Source organism: Xiphias gladius, chromosome 4 (assembly GCF_016859285.1).
Source record: "Xiphias gladius isolate SHS-SW01 ecotype Sanya breed wild chromosome 4, ASM1685928v1, whole genome shotgun sequence".
Lineage (NCBI taxonomy): Eukaryota > Metazoa > Chordata > Actinopteri > Istiophoriformes > Xiphiidae > Xiphias > Xiphias gladius.
In genome coordinates, this window is record NC_053403.1 from 24,488,268 (window position 1) to 24,511,440 (window position 23,173).

Consider the following 23,173-nt stretch of genomic DNA (forward strand, 5'->3'; position numbering starts at 1 on the left):
TTCAAAAGCACAAACATTGTTAGCGCTATTAAAGACTTCCCATGGCATCCCAAAATCCTGACAATCCTTGCCTCACAGCCGCTTCTACAGCTCCACTCTCGACCCCACCCTGGCCCTGTCTGGAACGTCCGGCTGGCATTAGCAAAGGGCTTTGTGCGGCGGGCTTATTGTTTAGGTAGGGAATATTCCTACTCAGGATATCCTTTATGTTTCACTGAGCCCAGACTGCTGTGCAGAGGAACTCAGCATTTCCACTCAATTTAGCAGGAGTCCTCTGCATCAAAGTGTGGATTATTTTCTGTGTCGTATAATCCAAATCCACACAGTGGCAGAGGAGGAAAGAGAGATTTAGCTTTTTAATTTTCTCCCAGTGGGGGCATCTGGTCATAAGCCACGCCTCCCTGTCAACCACTGTTATAACACAGCTGTCTAGCTTGTTTGCCTATCAGCCACAATCACCCCTCTACATTCACAATGCAGAGAATCCCAAATTGCAGTTGGCATCAGACATTTTATTGATTATCAGTTGATCTTTTGCTGATGTCATGTTCCCAAACGGAAATTTACAGCTAGTCCTGTGACTTTATGCAACTAATTGAGTGGGATCCCAATTGTGAAGTGAATCAACGAACCGGTTTATACCTAGTGCCCACCTTTGCTGACCAAATGGAACATCCAAACATTTCAAACCACAACTGTGATGCATTCAAGGTCTTGTTACTATTGTGAAGGTTAGAAAATCAGACTGTTTAAACTAAATAATCCCTTTTTTTTTTTTTTTTAACAATCTGCTCCCTCCTCTTGTTTATTATCACATGAATAGCAGCTAGTCCTTTCTATCTACAGTCCTATCAGCAAAATCATCACACACCCTCTTTATATCAACATTTCCCAGAAAGCCTCAGCTTGGTGAGAGTGTCTGAAGTGGAATGACTTGTAGAAGTGCAATCAAGACAGCTTAAGTGGACTTTGAAGAAGTGCCCATTAAAGTTCCTTTTGTCGAAGAGGCATGAAACAGCTTAACAGCTGTAGTCACGTGAGACCTGAGAAAAACACTGAGCCCTACTTTTGTCTTATCTAAACAGTCATGTCTTCTGTTGAGGCAAGAAAAATCAAGCTTCCCTAAGATAGTGGGATAGGTTGAGCTTCAAAGCTCCTAAAGGATAATTCCACTTTATTACAATTTGAGTCTTTCATAGCTTTGGGCATCATTCCAGTTGGTAATAACAACATTGTACATTACTGGCTCAGATCTGGGACTGTAGATTTGAATCCGATGGTGCAAGAAACAGCAGAGTTAGACAATCAGACTGGTGGAAACAAACCCACACATTCATTATCATAGTCAACTTATTTGAAAGTGGAAACACACGCAAACTGTAAAAAATGTTTTTACCTAAACTTCCCGTCATAAACATCAATCCCAATTTACAAACAGACCTCCTGGTTCAACTTTGACATACCAGACACTTACCTTCAGTTTTACCTCCTAATTAAGTGGTTTCAATTATTAACTGTTGGCTTGACAGAGAACCAGTGTGCGAAATATGCAGGGTCTGGGACCCCCTAAATAACACCAAGGACACCTCAAAGACTTTAAAATCTAATTTTAGGTGTTCTCCAAATTAGGTTTATTATTTTCTTTTTATCTATATTGTAAAATTTATTTCATGTTTAAACGTTGAGAGGTGAGAAGCGGCACGGAAAATCTGACTGATAGTGGAAATCTGCAAACTTTACAGTTAATACAGATGAAATAATGCATTCTGAACTCCACAGCTCTGCCCCACGTCTCCTTACTTGAAAAACCTAAATTCATGTCTTATTTCTTTTCTTATTCAATGGAAAAAAGTTCTCAACAGTCTTTATATCTCAAAATAAAATAATGTTCTTGGAAGTGTGCTAGTCTGCTGCTATTCTGCTCTTCAACAAATGATCTCACTGCATAAACTGTAAAAAATGTTTTTACCTAAACTTCCCGTCATAAACATCAATCCCAATTTACAAACAGACCTCCTGGTTCAACTTTGACATACCAGACACTTACCTTCAGTTTTACCTCCTAATTAAGTGGTTTCAATTATTAACTGTTGGCTTGACAGAGAACCAGTGTGCGAAATATGCAGGGTCTGGGACCCCCTAAATAACACCAAGGACACCTCAAAGACTTTAAAATCTAATTTTAGGTGTTCTCCAAATTAGGTTTATTATTTTCTTTTTATCTATATTGTAAAATTTATTTCATGTTTAAACGTTGAGAGGTGAGAAGCGGCACGGAAAATCTGACTGATAGTGGAAATCTGCAAACTTTACAGTTAATACAGATGAAATAATGCATTCTGAACTCCACAGCTCTGCCCCACGTCTCCTTACTTGAAAAACCGAAATTCATGTCTTATTTCTTTTCTTATTCAATGGAAAAAATTTCTCAACAGTCTTTATATCTCAAAATAAAATAATGTTCTTGGAAGTGTGCTAGTCTGCTGCTATTCTGCTCTTCAACAAATGATCTCACTGCATAAACTGTGAATCTTTCACAACAGCTTCCTGCTGTCAGAAAAGCACACAAGGTCAGTTGACAGTCAAATTCCGGTTTTGTGTAAGAAGATTGAAATAACTAACAAAGGTATCCACGCTGTGCCAGCAGTGTCTAACATAACGCACGGTTTTGGAAGGATGTGAGTGTGTGCCTGTGCCATCGAGTTGGTCTGAGCAAGAGGAAACACAAGTGAAAATAATTAACTGAAAACATGTTGGGTGCTTCAGCCTGCAACCTGCACCTGTCACTGTGTATTTATTTAATTATTAGTGTTTATTTAGTTCCTTGTTGTGGTCCCTTAGATTTTTGCCTGCACTGTCCAGCGGCAGCCTTGAGCATATTTGATCAGCCTACTGGTCAGGTCATGAGTCTTATATCAACGTGTCCGGCTGGCCCAGGTCCAGAATTGATTTAAAGATAATTGCAGGTAGGGCGTTGGTTCCAGTGAGCCATGGGTTGGCAAAATTGGAAACATGCCGGAGTCTGGACAGAAGATGAAAAATGACTTCCCATTTTGCAAATGTGTTAAGACGTCTCAATTACATTTCTTATTTCCTCGCTGCATACAGCCTTAGATAGACTTATAGGATCTTTTTTTGAAGCACCGCTCAAGGCACAGGACCCCCTGATTGCCAGAGTACTTCACACACCAAGAACCTTCTATGTTGACCTTGGAAATAGTATTTGACAAAACATAATATTGACACAAGGTGTATTACTACAAAGTAACAAACTGGAATTTTCCTTTAAAATCCCTATATGTCCATGCTCTTGTGTCTTTCAACTAGTATTTACACATTTTTTTATTGATGGCAAATAACCCAATGTCTTGAAAATCATTGAAAAACAGTGTATAATTATCAGATATCCACCGTAAGACGTCAAAGAAAACCTTAGTCTATAGTCTTGAGGTACTCACAGGTTTACGGCTTTACAGATCAGTCGTGAAAGTCCACATGTGCCACATAAATTTCATTAATCTAAATCAATGTTATGGTATGCCTGCTGGGAAAGCAAGCACCATGTAAACGCAGGGTTGCCAGAGCAGAAACGTCTTAAGATTCCGTTCCTCTAATGGCTCCTGCAGGCTCCAGAAAACTTTATTGTAGTCAGTGGGAAAATGCCCTGACATTTTCTAGAGTTACAAAGTCAATACATATTAAATCAATTATTCTAATTTGTCTTGTATTGGTAATTATGGAAATTATTGTGCTGCTTCAAGGCGAAGACTTAAAAAAGGGTATATTGTTTGGGTTCACACTATGTCCGAATGCCTATGCATATTCTCCATCATCCAGGTGATAGGGTATCTCGAACTACCAAGTTAAAGGCAACTAGGATGGCTGTTTCAGTCTTGAGGATGTTTTGTCACTCCTCCAAGAGGCTTCATCATTCATTAGACTCAGTCCCAGATGGTAGAACTTTATTTTGTGCATTCAAAATGAATTACATAATCGTAGTACTGTAGTCTCACACTTTTATGGTTTTGCACTGGTAGATTACAACTTCCCACAACAACTCTCTTGCTGCAGTGTGAAAATCATTGCAGTTTTCTCTTATCACTAGAGAGGCCAACGGCATGAGGTAAGCTGTGGGTATGAGCTTTAAGGAAATTGTGTGAAAAGCTGGAGTTACCTTGAGAATTTTGGATGTGGTACGTTTTTGCAAACAAATTGTACTCTGTTTCAGCCACTGTGATGCTGCGAGTCATATCCTTCTGCACAGTTGTTGGTGTGATAATACTGGAATGGCTGAAAAGGTTTTTCAGGCCACTGGTCTTTATCTGGAGATGTTTTAGCCTGTCTGATGGGAGTCTAACTGGAGGGAGGGTGCCCAAATCCCAGTTTCTGTCACTGGATAGTTAATTGTAGCAAGCCCCTGGCTGCCCTTATAGGGTGGGTACACATTGATGTCAGTTCATGCAGTTCAGGTGGTGGATTTGCTACAGGCAAGCAGAAACACTTGGCTGAAAGGGCAATGTTGTACCTTTCTAAAGCCACTGAAATTGTGTTATAGGGATTTAGCTGATGCAGGTATTAAAGAGAAACACACAGAGAGTCAACAAGTAAAGACCTCAGCGTCTTATTCGCTGCCAGTGGTTAGACTGTGAATTCAATCACAGATGGAGTTCTCTACTTAATGTATAACCTTGTCACCCCAATTAAAAGTAAGCAAAAATGAATGATCCATATTTTCAGGATGTAATTTTACATTTTCCCTTAATTTAACTGAAGCAGTACTGAAATGAAACCTGGATGCACTGGTTCAGTTTCTCCCCCAAGATCCCACACCTACTATATGTGTTCCTCTTGTTGCAAAATATTTTTCTTCCTTCCTTTCTCTTCTTCACAATTTAATTTGCATTGTTAAACTCCTGCTGTTATCTGTTAGCACATCCTACAGTGAACCTAAACTGCTTTATCACTTTTGCCAAAAAAAAGCAATAAGCAGGTGTGTAAGGGTGAGAAAATATTCCTATGAGAGAAGTGCTACTGGGGAAAATGAGAGCCACTGTTCTTTTTTACTTCTGTGATGATATTAAAATTAGTAGGATTAGTGAAGTGAGATATAGGAGATGCAATAGGAGAAGGCAGGGGTGATTGTACCATTATGAAGCTAATTTTACCACAAAGCTGTGATAACAATGTATTACAGTGAGTAAAGGTTAATATATAATGTAAATATTACAGGATAAAGGGGCTTTGTATGCTTAAAGGTAGCTAGTTTGTAGTACATGTCATCTGACCTCATCTAAAGACAAGAGTGTTTACAGCTGTTCGGAATGACCATACTCCGAAAGCCTGCTGTATTATCCTCCTCCTGGCTGCATTGCATTAGCTCCCTGATCTTTCTCCAACGATTATTTTCCTTTTGCATATCTTCGTACTCTTTACACAATGAGTCATACAACATCAACACGATAACATGTGACAATGCTAACATGCTGGTGCTAACATGCCGATGCTCAGCACGCAATTTTTATCATGTACACCATCTTGGTGTAGCATGGTAGCACTTGCCTATTAGCACCAAATACACAGCACAGATGAGGCTGATGGCAATGTCATTAGTTTTGCAGGTGTTTAATCATAAAACAAAGTATTTGACAAATTTTGACCTGAAGATTGCACTAGATGAAAAGTCAGAGGATCACCAAAGTTATTACAATTCAGTACCACATTTCGTGGCAGTCCATCGAATAGTTCTTGATACATTGCATTCAAAACAAAAAATGTAAGCCTCAAAAAAATCCTCAGGAATCATTTTCTGGGAGCCAGGAATATTCGTACCAAATTTCGTGCCAATCCACCATGTAGGTGTTGGAAAAAAAAAAAAAAATTCACCGGATAATTGAACCATTTGTCTTACTGGTGGCACCAGATAAAAAGTCAGGGGCTCACAAATTATTAGGATTCATCTTCTGGGGACCATGAATGGCTGTACAAAATGTCATGCTAAACCATCCAATAGTTGCCAAGATATCTCAGTCTGGACCAAAGGGGTAGAACGATGAAACCAGCCAATCGCTACCCCTAGAGTCATGCTGCTAGCCTGACCAAATTTAACCTCCAACAGGACAAGTGTCTAATGTAGAAATATGACCAAATAAATTTCCAGAGCTAAAGTTTCATTGTTGTGAAATACCTACCTTGTCATGAGTTATCAACTATAAAATTTGATGAGTTCTCGTTAAATTCAACACAGCTGACTCACAATTAAACCAGAGATTGGTCCTTATTTCCTGAATGTAATGGAGCTTCCAGTGCACTGTCAGTCCAGTGTGTGATTCTGAGTTCATTTTCCCTCACTAATCTGCCGAGTGCTGACACTGACTTTTTATCGCTCCTGCAGGAGTCACCCTCTTTGTGGCACTTTACGACTACGAAGCTCGGACAGAAGACGACCTTAGCTTCAGGAAAGGAGAAAGGTTCCAGATTATCAACAGCACGTAAGTAGCTGCAGCTGCTTATCAGACTTTCTGCACTCTGGAGGAATGCAACTTTCCCCTTTTATCACTGTCTCAAAATGGATGGTGTTAGCTTCTTGGAGGGGAGTAGACAGGGCTTCACATTTCAGCTGAGGTAAAAGTGGCAGCTTGTACATAGAAATGAAGTGTTTTGGTATCATAATCTGGAGCAAGCTAGAGCCCAAAATAAATCAGCTTTACCTCACTCTGTGGAACGAGGCTATAAAAAACATGTTCAACTGTTACAACCAACCTCTTAGCCCCAAAAACAGAATCATTTTACACAAGAAAAAAGGCCTAAATCCAATGAAAATGGTTAAGCAAGTCAGGATTGGCAGCAGCTTTATATAGAGCACAATATTAAAGGCTGCAAAGAATTTCAAATGAGGTAAAAGTGATGGCTTGAACATGCAATATGACAATCAGCGGTAAACAGTTTATTTAAGGTTTACAAAGGGTGGAGCAGGGTCTCCAGCCAGCAGTGATGAGTGTAGTGTTCCTCCATGACTTCCCTCTGAACTTGGACAGGAAGTGCCCTGTTACACCCACCGTGATTGGCTAGTCTTTCTTCCAGTCAGCAGCACTGCAGACAACCTGTGTGTGTGTGTGTGTGTGTGTGTGTGTGTGTGTGTGTGTGTGTGTGTGTGTGTGTGTGTGTGTGTGTGTGTGTGTGTGTGTGTGTGTGTGTGTGTGTGTGGAGGCATGATCATCTGCCAGCTCATTTGATTAGCATTAGGCTGCTCGGTGCATGTACTGCAGAAGTACAGCAGGTTTACTATGACTCGAATGTTTCATAGTGAGGCTTATTACCTGTTTGTAGCTTTCACTTTACTGATACCTCTCTGATTTCTTTACGAATAGATTAACACACAGCCAGTGGAATGGGATAATATCTTATGACAGCCCTATTATGACCGTGGGCTCAGTGTAACTGAGTGTAAGGCACAGGTTTGGTTTCACAGTGTAGTCAGTTTATTTGGTTCATCAAGTGAAACATAGCTGAAACTATGGGAATGGTATGTATATCAATCTAGTAATTAACACAGTATGACTTTATGACAAATTGGTTTCCATAATAATGGTAGTAAGGCTGGATACTGGCACTGACTGAGACTACAGCACTGTTTTTGCAAGTGTGTTTTTTTTTTAGCTCATTCACTGTGAATTTTGATTATGTCTATTTCATATTTTTGCTGATCATTTTTGAACCCATTCTAAACTGTTTTAGAATTTTGGATGTCTTTATGCTACTGTTCCAGGCATCCATTGGTTTCCATTGTCTGTACTGCATGAAAAAATTAATTGGCTGGGTTTTGAAACATGCTTGAGTTGTCTAATCCTTCACAGTGAACATCAAATCTACATCACTTTTGGTCAGTGTTTGAAAGTTATTACCAAGCAATGATAGTGCATATCATTGCTTGGTAATAACTTTCAAGTGCAGACAAATTTTAAAAAATCTCTTCAGAACAGTAATAGAACTTGAATAAAATGTAACGCAAGTTTGATGTACATTGTGATGGATTACACAAGTCAAGCAAGAGTCTACTAATTTAATTAGCAGTAGCTACTTTGAATGATTGAAAAAGTAGATTATATTTTAATATGGTCCTATAAAATTCAATTACATCAGGCAAATGCCAATATTGCAGCGGCATATATGTCAATGCTCTCAGAATGTATACAGTTCTAACACATACTTATAATATCATATACTGTATGTTGGCTAAATTGTGAACTAATGGATCAGTAAAACTGTAACATTTATAACAAGTAAATACAGTCTACACATAACATAGCATTTGTTTACATGTATTCACTGGGAAAAGGCACAGATGCAAAGATTTGCCAGTCCTAAATGGTAGTCTGAGAATTAGAAATCTTATATCATGTATATTACCACATTATCAAAGTTCAAGCCTTACTTAAAAACAAGTTTAGTTTCATTGACACAGGCACTTCATGATAGATTATTTTGTATTTGCATCTTTACTAAAAAGAGCACTGAAATGTATTGCCTTATCTTTGAGTGCTGTTCAATTCCAGTGTCTTTTTAGGAGAATATTATATTTAAACACTGATAACTGTGAGTTAAAACACTGAATAAATTTCTTTTTCCCCCAAAGAACGTTCTGCCCCAACATTTCCACCAATCAGAGAGTTAGGAGTAGAAGCTAAGAGTGAGAACACTGACGTCGTGTGCTCTGTATTGTTTTGGAGTATTTGGGGTGTTTCACAGTCCGGGGTGAGTTACTTTCTACGATTTAGAAATTACAGGCGGTGGATATCTTATAGGCCGATTCAAATATTTTTAGACTTAGAAAGTGAGTCGGTGAGTACTGAGTACATTTCCAAGTAATTAATTAATTAGAATTTATTGCTAGCATAACCTAGGGATTCAAGCATACAATTATACATTCTGTATATGGAGAATAATGTTTCCAATAATTAATTAAAAATTCATAATTTTTCAAAGAAATTCCTATTTTGAATTTAAAACTTATAATTTCTACCAAAGTGGTTCTTTCCCGTTCAAATGAAATTATTAGGAAATTACAGACCTGTATCTGTTTGGTGTCGGTGGGGCGTTTTGGGGAATTAGAATCACGATCTCGGTATTTCTAAAATCCAGGCTACAACTGTGGTTCAGTAGGGCAGCCTGTTTGTACCTGAGAGGTGAAATTGAGGGCAAAAAAAAACACATGACGTGCGCAAGCTCCCAGACCTCCCCAGTGGAAATCCCACCTTTGGCTAAGTGGTGATGCATGGTTTACTAATATTTGTCAAAATAATGTTAGTTCTAGCAGCACTAGTGACTTTGTTGATGCTTTCCTCCAAACAAGCACAAACAGTGCTTTCGCACAAACATGCAGTATCTCAAATATAAAATGTAAATGCTTATGTCATATTCCGTAAGCCCTCCCTTATGAATTGTAAAAACTCTCTACTGTGTGTGGTGTCCTTATCGCCTCAGCCTTCAGCCCAGAAAGGTCAGTCTTCCTCCTCACCACACCCAGTTAGCATCCTGTCCCAGCTAGTGTCTTGCACATTCCACCACACACCTGGGTCCCTGCCGGGTCTCAGCCAGAGCAGGAAGACACCGTCATTAGATCCCAGACTCCCTCCACCTTCCTCCTCTCTCTCTACTCCTCCTCAGCAGGAGCCAAACGGAGCTTCATCATCACCCCTCCTCCCTCTCTCCACGCCTTGCTGGTTAAACCAGCCTAATATGCAGACTAGGCTTCTTCGAGCCAGCCAGACTGACCCCTGCTGGACATAGGCAAAACAAGCCCTAAAATCCTCATCTGCTCCAGCCTGTCAGAGCTGGCAGGAATTGAGTGACAGATGCCCAAACAGTCAGGGCTCATGTGAAGCAGGGCCACCAGAGATCCCAGTACTGCTCAACTGCCAGACGGCAATGTTGTCTCCTTTTGTTTTGTGATGGCATCCTCCAGGAAACCGGCCCCAGTCCCTGAATGTTTATAAGGCGCTGCATTCAGCTCAGGCTGTTTATAACCCACCATGAGCGTGTTATTGTGTAACTTCTTCAGACATAATCAAGAAATAGCTCCTGTTTTCATTGAATGCTACAAGTCCGCTCTGTAAGTAAATTATATCACTATTGTTCTAATTCAACTGTAGGCTATGAATAAACACATTGTGGCCCGAATGGTGCTGTACTATGTGACTCCTCTCAGTCAACACACTTCTGTGTTTAATTATTCTCTCATCAGCAGTCACCAAGTGGAGAGAGGATTTGAATCCATTTGGAGAGAGGAGGGAGGTTCTTTGTTTACTCTTGTTGTTACTCGTTGTTTTCTCTCTTTTTGTGATGGAGCAGAGTTGGTCTATGGGGATTTGATTCTGGAGACAAAAGAGGCAGCGGGACAGACTGAGGCCCACCCCGCCCAGTCTGTTTATGTCTCTCCGGCTTCATGCGAGCACACATACCGACACATCTTATACAACACAAACACATCCTCACACTCGGGCACACTCTCTCCCTCAGACGGTAGATTGTTGAGTCCCTCCTTCTACTCCTGGGGGATCTTCTATGAACAAAGGGAAGCAGGCCTGTTTCTGATTGGGATGTCGTCCCCAGGCGATCCCCTATCATGGCTTTATTCAGCATAAATGAAAGACCAACAACGCCTCTCCTCCCCCTTCTTCTATTCCCTTCTCTCTGTCTCACTCACACAAACACGCAACCGAAGACATTCCCTCCTGGTGTGTAAGGGATGTGGTAGCAAACAAGCGCCGGGTGGTACAGTGTGTCAGAAAGACAATGTCAAAGCTCAGGGATGGGGCAAGGAAATGTACGTGTGGGACTGTGCATTCATGTGTAAGCATTGGTGATGACGGATGGTAAACCACTACTGCTAGCTGTCCCTTGAGGCAGCTAAATATTGATGTGTGTGAAGAGTGGAGGACTGAAGAATGAAGAAAGAGGGCGAGAAGAAAGAAGATGGTGGATATGTATGGATAAATGATGGCAGAGTGTCTGGAGATGTGAGAGTAAACATAAATGGTTTTCAGTAACGACATGGAAATCCACCCTCAGTTTTCCCATTGCCGTATCTGCTTCTACTTTAGTTAAAGGATATTATTTGTTCACAAATCCCATGAAAAGATCAAAACCAATAATTCATAGCATTAATGTCATATATGTTGCCTAAACATATATTGTATTGTTCTTTCAGAACGACTCACAAATATATAGTTTAATTTTGAAAGAATAAATAGACAATATTCACTGCCACTAGATGTCGCATTAGTGCAACAGCATCTCGGACCAAAACAAATGCTTCAACGGCCACTACTCCCCACTCTTTCGACTAAGATAATGCCTGCGAAATTAGTAATGCATATTAACGCATGTTCATTTACAACCAGAACAGCTGTGTATGTGAGAGCTAAAAAAAAACAATCCAGCCACAACCATTAGCCCACGCTAGCATTGCCGTGATATGCTTCATGGCAATGCACTAGTAACGCCAAGTTAGCTAACGCTATCGTGCCTACTCTAGCTAGTCACTAATGAAAACAGACATGTAACATTATGTACCCATCAAGTTACTTATGCATCGAAGAGATGAAAAGCCAGTTCCCCATCTAGTTGGAGCCCTTTAGCAGCTCGTATGGCTCTCAGTCCTGGAAAAGCCAGACCAATATTGACTCTAGTCTTATCTCTTTCTTTGTCGGAGGCCTTTTTAGCCGGTGGAGGAAATTCTTGAAGGTAGCACTACTCTCTGCCATCTCGCTTTCACAATGGCGTGTGGGCGGTCACTGTATTTGTCTCTTCATAAAAGTGGGGAGGGCCAACGCTTTCCCAGGGAGGGACTCACATACACTCAGATGCGCGTGCACTAGCTTGCACGTGTGGCCAGCTTGGCTACCAAAGCCAAAAAACAGAGAGACTCGGATTACAACACACACACTGGGACACTCCCTGTGTGTGTTGTTGATTTTTTTCTCTGCTCAGGATGCCACTACTTCACTTTTTACATAGAAAACAGTTGTTTGCTGCTATATTAATATTTAAAATCTCATATATATATAAGCTTTAAAAACAGCTCAGTATTTTTTCTAAAACATCTGGGCTGTAGGTTTTAGCAAATGTTACTTAAACAGGAAGAAATAGTACATTTGTTTGGGGCTGTTTTCAGCTGCGGATTAATCCGTATTTGGTGCTTTAGTACGTATTTCCGGCAGCAGAACAGTAAGTGTGTTTCCATCCACCAGTTTTTATGTTAATTTTCAATGCACGCTTTAAAAAGAAGAGTGGAAATGCCAGAGATTTGAAAAAAAAGTTGAAATATTGCAAAATAGTTTTATCAATAAAAGCAATATGTAATAACATGTAATGGAAACAAACTTAGCAAATAGATCATGATGTGATTAGGTATGTCAATGATTAATCGATTATCGATTCATTGTTGTTGATAAAAGAATCAATTAAAATATATATTAACCGACATTGCAGAAGACAAAGACGTGAGGTGTAAAGGTCAGTTTATACTTATGCATAGAATCGACAGCGTAGGTACGGCGTAGCCGCGTACCCTACGTGTAGCCTGACGTGCACCTCCCTAGAGATGTAAGTACACATCGCAGCGACGCAGACCGCAACAACTGTTATTGGTACTTATTGGTGAGTGATGCAGACACACCAGCGTAAAAGTATAAATGCTCATAACAGTATAGGCTACGGCATAGGCTCTGCGTTGATCCCACACAGAAGTATAAACTGGCCTTTACTATCCCAAAATGTACTGTAGTTTGTTGTAGTACCTGATTGTGCCACTAGTTGGTGCCTTACTCTGTAATGGATGGAGATACATATGCCTTTGCTGACCATCCAAGGAAGGAGGCACAGCGTAGCTTTCTGTGCTCACTGTGACAAGTCGTGTAGATTAACCCTGCAGCATAAAGTGGGGAAAATTCCACGGAATGAATGTCTGGCCGCTGTCCAGTTCTAGACTGCTATCTGATGCTCATGCCAATGCCAAACTGGACCCAATAAAGTTTATTATTAATGATAAAGTTAGTGCGACAGTATTTGTAGATGAGGTATGCATATAATCTGATATAAAACCAGAGTCCCCTGTGGGGAGATTGGGTTCCCCCGTTTCATGTTTATTCAATAGCGTTACAGGTTATTTACTGTTGAAAGCTACAGCCCTTTTGATAAAGGAAAAGTGGGTCAGTCTTTGTTTTAATTGTTAGATGTATCCAGCACGTTTAGTCGGATCTAATGTATGTTTTACAATCAAGCTTGGAAGTTGTGCAGCATTGTTTGCTACGTTTAATCGTTTGAATTTTGTCTGGCCAAACGTTGAAAAGTGACAGGCGGGAGTTGAAGCTTTGCAACTTTAAATCATTTTTAAATAAATAATTATTTTGTTTTGTTTCATTTAGAATTCAAGTAACGTGGTGTTTTCTTAGTCTGTTCTTGAAATTCCTAATTTGCTCTGACTCCCTGACACAGGTCACAACTGAAATTTATTTGAATTTTCTTTGTAGATTTTTGAAAATTTGTTTATGTGCTAAATTTTAATCTAAACTTGACTAGTATTTGTTGGACTGCGTCAAAAATAAAGTGCAGTGTGTGTCTGTGTGTGTGTTCATAGTAATAAAGGAACATGTCATCCAGTGTAACAGTGTGGCTCAATGATGTGTTTTTAATTGTTTTTGGACAACAATGAAGCACTATGGCACAAAACAGTAAGATACAGTACATAAGGCTTTAGCTACACAGGTCGCTCTTGTTAGTAAGATCGATTTATTGTTGATTTCTGCATTTTCATAGGATTGCCTGACAATAAGAGAAATACAAAATATCGACAACCTTATCCTTTAATGATCGCCTCAATTTCTCAGAATGACTTTAACAACACTGAGATCATGGGGGCACAGTAACGTGACCTTTTATACGGGCAATAAGGGCAATAGTGAGAGAGAAGGGCAAAAGCTGTTCCAGGCAAATGCCTTAGTAGACTCATCAGACCCTTATATAGATTTTTTCTACCTGTATGACTGTTGAACATTGGCACAAAATTCTGGCCCAAGCGAAAAGGTTCATGGAGGAACAACACCATACCAAGACAATTTTCCCCTTTAATTTGTCTCCCATCTGTACGTAGTATCTGTGTTGAGAATACCTTTAGCTGGCGTCTTTACCCTTTTGAATTTGAGCAGTTATTGACAGGAGCAAAATAACACCAAATAACACATCAGGCTGAAAGTGTTTTATGATTGATTTCTCCTCTAAGCTGGACACAATGGTCAGACGTTGGCGTTTTAGTGGTCACCTCAAATATGAATTCACAAAAAGTCAGCCACTAAACAGACTGGGGACTCTTAGTGCCAAATTACTTTACCCTTTTCCTTTTCAACATCGGCAAATATCAAAAATGTGGAAGGTAATGAATGAATTTAATGCATTTTAAGTGAAAGGTCTGTATCTCATCTTAATGTTTTGATATGATAGACAGTTCAAGTACTTCAAAGTAATGTGGCCGAATAAACACTAGGCTTTCAAAATGAAACAATACGAAGGAAGAGGAGGTGTGATGGACTTTCGGTCTTAAAGTTCAATAGAAAGAGGGAATAGGAAAGGAAGACAACTGAAATATGAGAAAGTTGAGGAAAGGAGAAAGATAGAAGGTGAGCAGCTGAGTGGCTGGACAGATGAGAGCATTTGAGGCGCAGAGAGGGACAGATGGGTCCAAAAAGAGCTGGTGGTTAGTGAGAAAGAGATGCACAGAGGACATCGGCGAAAGGCACTACTGGCTGCGTGGGCATCCAGGCTGAGAGGTCTTTAAGGAGCCGCTCCTCCCTCCTCCTCTACCCTTTTTTTCACTTTCAAGAATTTCACCCACAAGCAGTTGCGTGCAGAGGCTAAAAAACAGTGACAATAAAACAGTAACACTATATTTATTATTTGAAAAATAATTTCACGTTTTGTGAAACATTCGTATGTGCTTTCTTCCCATGACTGAGATCAGTCTTAGGTCCATGCATTAAGTTCTGACCTGCAGTCAGGGGTGTGGCTAACTTAGCTTAACACTCAGATTGGAGGCAGGGGGAAACGGCTAGACTCTCTAGAAGATGTAGATGGTTTGCCAATACCTAAAACAAGAAATAACAGTCCACTAAACGTAACATACATAACTTAACATTAAGCTCATATCATCAAGTCATTTGAAATGTTTTCATTTTCTTAAATTGAACATTTAAAATTAACCCCCACAGAATTCCACAATTTGACTCCAGAAACAAAAAAAATCTTTCTTGGCTTTCTCTCTGAGAGTGAGAGAAGATTTCATGTCTGTGTTTTGAGCGTGGAGCTGAAGTCAGGATGTGGTTAGCTTAGCTGAGCACACATACCGGAGGCAGGGGAAATAGCTAGCCTGGGTCTGTCTAAAGACCAAAAAAACACCTCCTAATACCTCTAAAGCTTGCTAATTTACTCTGCTGCATCTTGCCTATTTAACCTACATATGAAAAGAAATTTAAAAACAATAATTACTCTTTGTCTTTTGTTATCTTTTTCACATGACTCTTTCTCTACACGTTAAAATAACAGGATACAGTCTGTTTTAATAGTGAGCCTCAGAGGTGCTGGTAGGTATGTTTTTACTTTGGGCAGAGCCAAGCTCCCGCCTTCACGCTTCGTGCTTAGCTAACGACATCCTCCAGCTCCATACTCAGACACGAGATTCATATTCTTCTTATCATCTCACTATCAGAAAGAAAGCCAAGAAATATTTTTCCATAAGTGGAGTAAAATTGTGAAATTCTCTGTGGAATGATTTAAAATGTTGCGGGGTATTATTCACTTTAAGAAAATAGTGTCGATCAGATAATTCGAGGATATGAACTTTATGAGGGATCATGTTTAGAGGGTGTTCATTGGTTTTTCCAAGTATTACCAGACCATTTGTGTCTGTGTCACCTATTTATTTTTGACGGAGGCCAGTAATTAGTTTTGTATAAGTTTTTTTTTTTCTTCCCCAGCTCTGTTATATTATGTGTATTAATTTTCAGATTATAGTGCATATTTTATTTTCAACTTTGTGTTGGAGGACACACTAAGGGAATAAATGATAAGTTAATGAAAGCAAATAAGCATCTTTCCCAAAATGTTGAAATATTCTTTAACAACTTGCATTCCTTTTGACTGGTTGATTCCCTTTAACCTGTGCAGTGTTTACCTATGTTTATGCATTTTTAGAACGGGTGGCTGCAGGGCTAAACGAACCCCAAACTGCCTTTCCAGAGCCACATGTTACGCTCTGTCTTACTCACTACAGACACACTTGTTCCTATATGTTTTCCATATGGACATTATTGGTGAACAAGTCAAAGTAAAGCTGTACTTTGATGTGTTTAGTGGCACAGACAATGTCCACTCACACAGTATGAAATAAAGCGTATTGATGTGTTTCCTCTTCTCTTATCCCTCTCTCCCAACCCTCTCTCTCTCTTTCAGTGAAGGGGACTGGTGGGATGCTCGCTCGCTCACCACCGGTGGCAGCGGCTACATTCCCAGTAATTACGTGGCTCCAGTGGACTCCATCCAGGCTGAGGAGTAAGTAGTGTGTGTATGCGTGTTTGAGTGCTCCTTAGAGACCAGCTGTTCACTGGTGACTTTCATCTACGATGTGATATAAAGTAGCTTGAGATTAGTGGACACAAGGCCGCAGACTGGCAGCCGCACATGTGCAGCGTGAGAGGACGAGTGGTTGCAGGTCTACCTCGAAACACGCACTGTGGTGTCATACTGCTTACTTTTCCTGTCTTTTTCCTTCTCTCTGTTTAGTTTCCGTCCAGGTGAGAACCACTTTGAAAAGTTATGTTTTCATGAGGCATTAAAAGCCTTTTAACTTTACTTCCCCCTCACTGTTGACCATTGTTTTTGGTTGCAATGTCACAAGAAATATCTCTGCCAGTAAACAAATAAGCCTGATATAAACACATTATGAAAGTGTTGGTCAGACTAAACAGCCTGCTGAGAATTTTGTCCTAGAGCCTAATCTATCATTGGGCACGGGGCAAAAGGTCAGTTTTGTTGTGGGGGGGGTTGTAATAAAGAAAGGGTCATGGAGTGTCCTACAAACAGTTCAGCCTGTGGGAAGCATACTGTAAATGTGCTTAGTTAATGTCACAGCAGTTTGTCCAATATATTTTATCTGGAGCTGCAGCGACTAGTCATTTAACGTATTTTCAAGCACAAATGCCCAACATTGGTTCCATGTTCTTCTTCTTGCATTATAATAAACTGTATATTTTGGGGTTTTGGACTGTTCTTCACACAAAACAGGACATTTGATGGTGTGTTGTGTTGTAGGATATTGCGGTGGATATTTTTCACTGTTTTCTGATGTTTTCTTATAGACTGATAAATTGATTAGTTGAGAAAATAAAAGCTACATTGTCAATAATAGCAAAAAAATTCCTTGTTTGAGCCCAAATTATCCCTCCGCACTGGCGACAGAGGAATAATGTTTTCGGATTCTCCATCCATCTCTCGTTAACGTGATATCTTCAGAAACGCCCTGAGGGAATGTCTTCAAATATGGCACATTGATTTGATTGATTGAACGTTGATTAGATTTTGGTGGTCAAGGGTCAAAGGTCAAGGTCACTGTGACCTCGCAAAACATGTTTTTGGCCGTAACTCAAGAATTCATATGCTAATTATGACAAACTTTCACTGGATAAAGTTATGACATGATGAGATTTTATATGTAAAAGGTCAGAGGTCAACTTCACTGTGACATCACAGTGTTCTGCAAAAGCACTTTTCTGGCCAGTATTCAACTCCATAACTCAGGAACAGAGGAGGAGATTGTGACCATATTTCACTTTTGGTCAGATATTCAATGGATGACACTAATCTTGGGTGCCCACCCTGAAACTGTGGTGATTGTATAGATGCTTTGTGCTTACAGGTTGAAGATTTGTGTGAAGCTTCCAGTTGTAGCTTCATATTTGAAGCATTGTCTAATGTCATGGCTACAACTTTTTGTTTTATCACAGTCAGCTTTACATATTGGCCAGGCATGTGAACACATACAGTCAGATACATGAGTATTTGGACAGTGACACAATTTTTCTGATTTTGCCTCTGTAGACCACCACAGTGGATTTGAAAAAAGCCATCAAGATGTGATTGAAGTTTAGACTTTCAGCTTAAATTCAAGGGGTTTAACAAAAATATTGCATTTACTGTTTAGGAATTGCAGCCATTTTTATACATGAGCATACTTTTCACTTCCTGAAGCCAAAACTGAGGGCAGAAAGACCCACAAACAAGCAGCAACTGAAGGCGGCTGCAGTAAAGGCGTGGAAAAGCATCTCAAGGGAGGAAACTCAGCATTTGGTGATGTCCATGGGTTCCAGACTTCAGGCAGTCATTGACTGCAAAGGATTTTCATCCAAGTATTAAAAATAATCCTTATATTTATAATTATGTTGGATTGTCCAATTACTGTTGAGCTGCTGAAAATGAGGGACTATGTATAAGAACGGTAGTAATTCTTAAATGGTTAATGTGATATTTTTGTTAAACCCCTTGCATTATAGCTGAAAGTCTGAACTTCAGTCACATCTGATGAATTGCCAAAATTGTGTTACTGTCCAAATACTTATGTACCTAACTGTATAAGGAATTTGACTCTGTTTTGTGTTTCTCTCAGTGATCTTGCACACTAATCTAGTAGACATATAGAGGACAGATTTAAACAAAGTCAAGTCAAATCCATTTTGTTTATATATCCTTATATCACAAATCAAATCCACCTTTTATTAAATTCCTTCAAAGTTTTCACTACATATATATATATGAGTCTGAACAGTCGTGGATGTAAACTGCAACTTCACTGGTTGGCAGAGTAATTCTAGTTTTATAATACGTTTATATTTGTGTATATTTCGCCAAAAATATTTCAAATGATCTTCAGCAGTATCCATTGCAAAATGTTTTGGAATGCTCGCCACAATGGGAGGCGCAGCTCACGTGACGGGCTCTGAAACGACTTTTTTCTGGATACATTCATTAAAACACAAACAGCTGTAGACTAAGACAAAATGACCAACAAAAGCCTTCAAAAAGGGTATCAAAGTGTTATTTTTGTGTGGGAAGTCGGCCAGGATTAGTCAGAGAAAAGCCCTAATGTGAGTGTGTTATGGGCCTAAATATTGAGTGGGAAATTTTTTTTTCCCACTCAGTAACTCTGGCGTCGAGCAGCTTTCAATTTAATGCGTTGATCGTTAGCCATGTTACTGTTTGTCACATCTCTGAGTAATGACATTAAAACTGTGCCTTATTGTAAGTCACTTTAATTAAGGATTTTCAGGTAGCTAGATCCCAGTTCCTTCACAGTTCTGCGTAAGATCAAACAATGTTGACTAAGAAGGAACCCGAAAATTCTTTACACTGTTGGTCAGTTGTACTGACTATTGAAATACAATAACTTGACCTCATGCATGACTACAGCCAAAGAAAAAGTGGTTGCAGCACATCATGGTCTTCTGAATCTACTGTTTGAGTTGACGTGTTTTGTCCTGTAATTGCAGCTGGTATTTTGGTAAACTGGGCCGTAAAGATGCAGAGAGGCAGCTGCTGTCCACTGGCAACCCACGAGGCACCTATCTCATTCGGGAGAGTGAAACCACAAAGGGTAAAACCACAGACACAAACTCACACCATCAACCTGTGTGACTCTGAGCGTAAAGTGTGTGTGTGTGTGTGTGTGTGTGTGTGTGTGTGTGTGTGTGTGTGTGTGTGTGTGTGTGTGTGTGTGTGTGTGTGTGTGTGTGTTAATGCCGTGAAACCTATGGGGGAAAACCGTTCACATCGGCCTCAGAGTGTAATTACAAGCAGAACCCGTGGAGGTTTTCTGAGCTCTGATATTTCCCACATGGCTTTAATGGACTGCAGCAGTGTGTCAACCACTCCTTTTTGAGTCCTGACACACAAATTGTTTCTGTAACAGCGGGGAATTGAAAAGTGTCGGTTACTTAAAGTGAACACTGAGTGCTCTGAAGCTCTGGAGGTCTGGGTGTTCAGTCACTCAAACCTCATTCCCTGAACACTTGATCTGTGTCCCCCAGGTGCTTTCTCTTTGTCCATACGAGACTGGGACGATGTGAAAGGCGACCACGTCAAGCATTATAAGATTCGCAAGCTGGACAGCGGCGGCTACTACATCACCACCAGGGCTCAGTTTGAAACATTGCAGCAGCTTGTTCAGCACTACTCAGGTATAAAAACTAAGCTTTTCACTGACATTTACACTGCATTTGTATATAGAGGTTAATTTTAGGACACATTCGAGTGTATTCTGCTTAATTTTAACACAGACACCAGTTAATCTTAGGACTTAATGTATTCTGATGAATTTTAGGATGTATTCTGGTTAACCTTTGGATGTATTCAGGTTCACTTTAGTACGTATCCTGGTTTATTTTAGGATGTTTTCTGGGCAGAAGCAGAGAAAAACAGCAGCAAATACAGACATAAAGAACATGTAAATATAGGCCAGACTTAAAGCTGTGTTTTTGTATCTTGCTAAGCTTTGTTGACTTGTGCAGCTTGAAGCCTACAGCAGTGAAAGAATATGGTATGTTAAATGGCCTGAAAACCAACAACGCTGCCACTCAGTGGTCTGGCCGCAATTTTCCCTGGGTAAAAAATACATGAAGGACTGCATGTCCCACTCTCCATTAAAAAGAAGGCTGTTGCCATAGAGGGATTTGTTATAGTGGAGACAGAGCATCAACACTGGTGCCTCAAATAGCAACGTTAAAGTCTTCTCTTCTGTCCAATGTCCATTTCCTCCAATTGATCCAGATTGCATTAAGCAGACACTGTTACACTATATAATTCTATTTTGTCTGCCAGCACATTTTCACATACAGGAATAAAAGGTGAGACACACCCAGAAAGAAAAGAAAGCTGCTGTATGTCAAATTATTTGAGTTTGTAACCTTATATGCGTTTATATTTAGTCATTTAGGGTCATTCGTAATGTATCCAATAAGAAACATGATGTTGTAGTGAGAGTGGAGAGACAGTTTGTTAGCGCCCTCTTAAGCAGAGGGAGACAGGAAATGAGTGTGTCAGAGTTTAAGTTTGCGTCACTGTGAGCTCATCCAGATGTGTTTATTAAGCTTGTTCCTCCTGGCCGTGTGTGCTCTCAGGAGATGACCGCTGCATCCGTGCTGCTGCCACATTGTTGGTAATCAGATTTACAGGATGAAACAGCAATCACTGTTTTAGTTTTACTAATGCATTCCGTTTTTTCTCTCTCTTGAGCTTGTCCGTATTTGAACCTATGTATAATCGTAAGTTTGACGTGCAGTATATCTGAGTCAGAATGTCCTTTGTTCTCTTACATTTGTTCTGTTTTATTACTCTCATTCTCTGTCTCCCTCTCACTATGAAAAGGATATTATTCCTGTCATGCTCTAGTTGGCACATTGACATTTCGATGTTTAAGCCCTAAAATCAACACCATGGATTTTCTGTATGTGTTTGTGTCACGGAACATTAACCCCCCTCTACATTTTATCACCACTCCAGATGACTTATGGAGCCAACAACACACCTTTGCAAATAACCTTGACTCTTTTCAGGGCTTGTGCTTTTATGGCTTTCTGCTTTCTTCTATTTTTCATGTCTTTAAAGAGCTAAAGAACGTATCTGGAATCATATACAATTGGATACTCTTCAGATGTAACTGAAGAGCCTTGAGAATAGCTAGGCTGCACGTTTGAATGACAACACATTTAATGTGAAAGTATGGAAGCGGGAAGAACAAATGGAATGTTCTTCCTATTGCAAATGAAGGGTTGAATTCTTTAGCAATAAAATACACCCCTTTGTCAGTCCAGTACACTCAGAGGTTTTGCTGCTCCAGCCTGATTTATTCACTCGCAAATGGTGGCTAATGTTAGCAAACTCCGGAAAAATGTTTCTCTGTAACTTACATGGCTGAGTCGGTTTGCTGACTGCATGAATCTTCTCTGAGAGTGCTTCTGTTGAGACCCCATTTCCACCAGCAAAAGAAAACCAGATTAAAAGTTAGACATAAAAAATATTTACGTATTTCGTGATTTTGACTTAGTAAGTCATTTTTTACTATCTAATAATTATGACTTACTAAGTCAAAATTAAATTACTAATTACTGTTACATTTTTGTAATTCTCAACATTTCCTTTTTTTTGGTTTGTGTTTTCTTGGCAGAAATGGCCTTCAGTCATTACAGTCTTTTAACATTTCACAAATAAAAATGTCAACGGTTTTATTAAAATGTTTATCAATTAGTCTATTAAAAACATAATGTTGATCTGAGTCAAAAGAAACTTGGGAAATTTAATGAGCTCATATCAGTGTAATTTCTGCTCGTGGCCGTGGCACTTTGAAGCCACTATGTATTGAATTGAGATGTGATTATAGCACCTTTAAAGTTAAGATGATAGCAGAAATTTTTGTTTGAAGGAACAGAAGACAATCCTGGTGAAAATTTGTGCAGTCTTCTTGTCGCTTTCAACCCATTCATTCGCTGTCTCGGGTTAGATCAGTGCCTATTTTTTAACTACTACACGGTGCTGCCATGTAGTAGGATACGGCCCACGTATTGACAGGTTTAGTGACAGCCAGCAGAGTGAACATAGAGCTGTATTGATGTCTGAGCAGAGCAGCTGAAACAGCAGGCAGGCCAGATGGGCTTTAATGGCCGAGTTGAAGGTTGAACACGGGCCTTTATCTCATCTTTACTGCCCTATGCAAACAGCCCTGGGGCAACTCCCCACCACCACCTCCAACACCAGATATCAGGTCCTCTAGATATCATCATGGGGGCATCAACGGAAACTCTGCCCTAATTCAGCGGTTTAATCAATGACTGGCAAACACTAGCACTTCCTCCAGAGTAAACGCAGCAGATGATTGATTTCATGATGCAGACGACATGGTGTCATCAGTTAAAGTGACAAAACTATGCAGGAATACGGAGGATCGAAATGGAAGCAGCTGGAGTACCACTCAGCCGTCTAAACAAGCATGGCTGCTAATGCTTCTCATGGTGCATTAAGTCCCAGCACTTTATCTTCACGTTTAACCACAACTCTGGATGCAAATTTCCCAGATGAGTGA

The 23,173-nt window shown here is 39.9% G+C and overlaps 1 protein-coding gene across 9 annotated transcripts in view; it reads left to right on the forward strand.

The window, feature by feature from the left end:
- fynb (FYN proto-oncogene, Src family tyrosine kinase b) overlaps positions 1-23,173 on the forward strand; it is a 90,630-nt gene that overhangs the window by 48,751 nt on the left and 18,706 nt on the right. For all 9 annotated transcript variants that reach the window (XM_040124408.1, XM_040124405.1, XM_040124406.1 and 6 more), the window contains 4 exons: positions 6,392-6,488; positions 16,501-16,599; positions 19,590-19,693; positions 20,127-20,276. In XM_040124408.1, the coding sequence (XP_039980342.1) occupies positions 6,392-6,488; positions 16,501-16,599; positions 19,590-19,693; positions 20,127-20,276 (450 nt within the window). The remainder of the gene's footprint in view (positions 1-6,391; positions 6,489-16,500; positions 16,600-19,589; positions 19,694-20,126; positions 20,277-23,173) is intronic.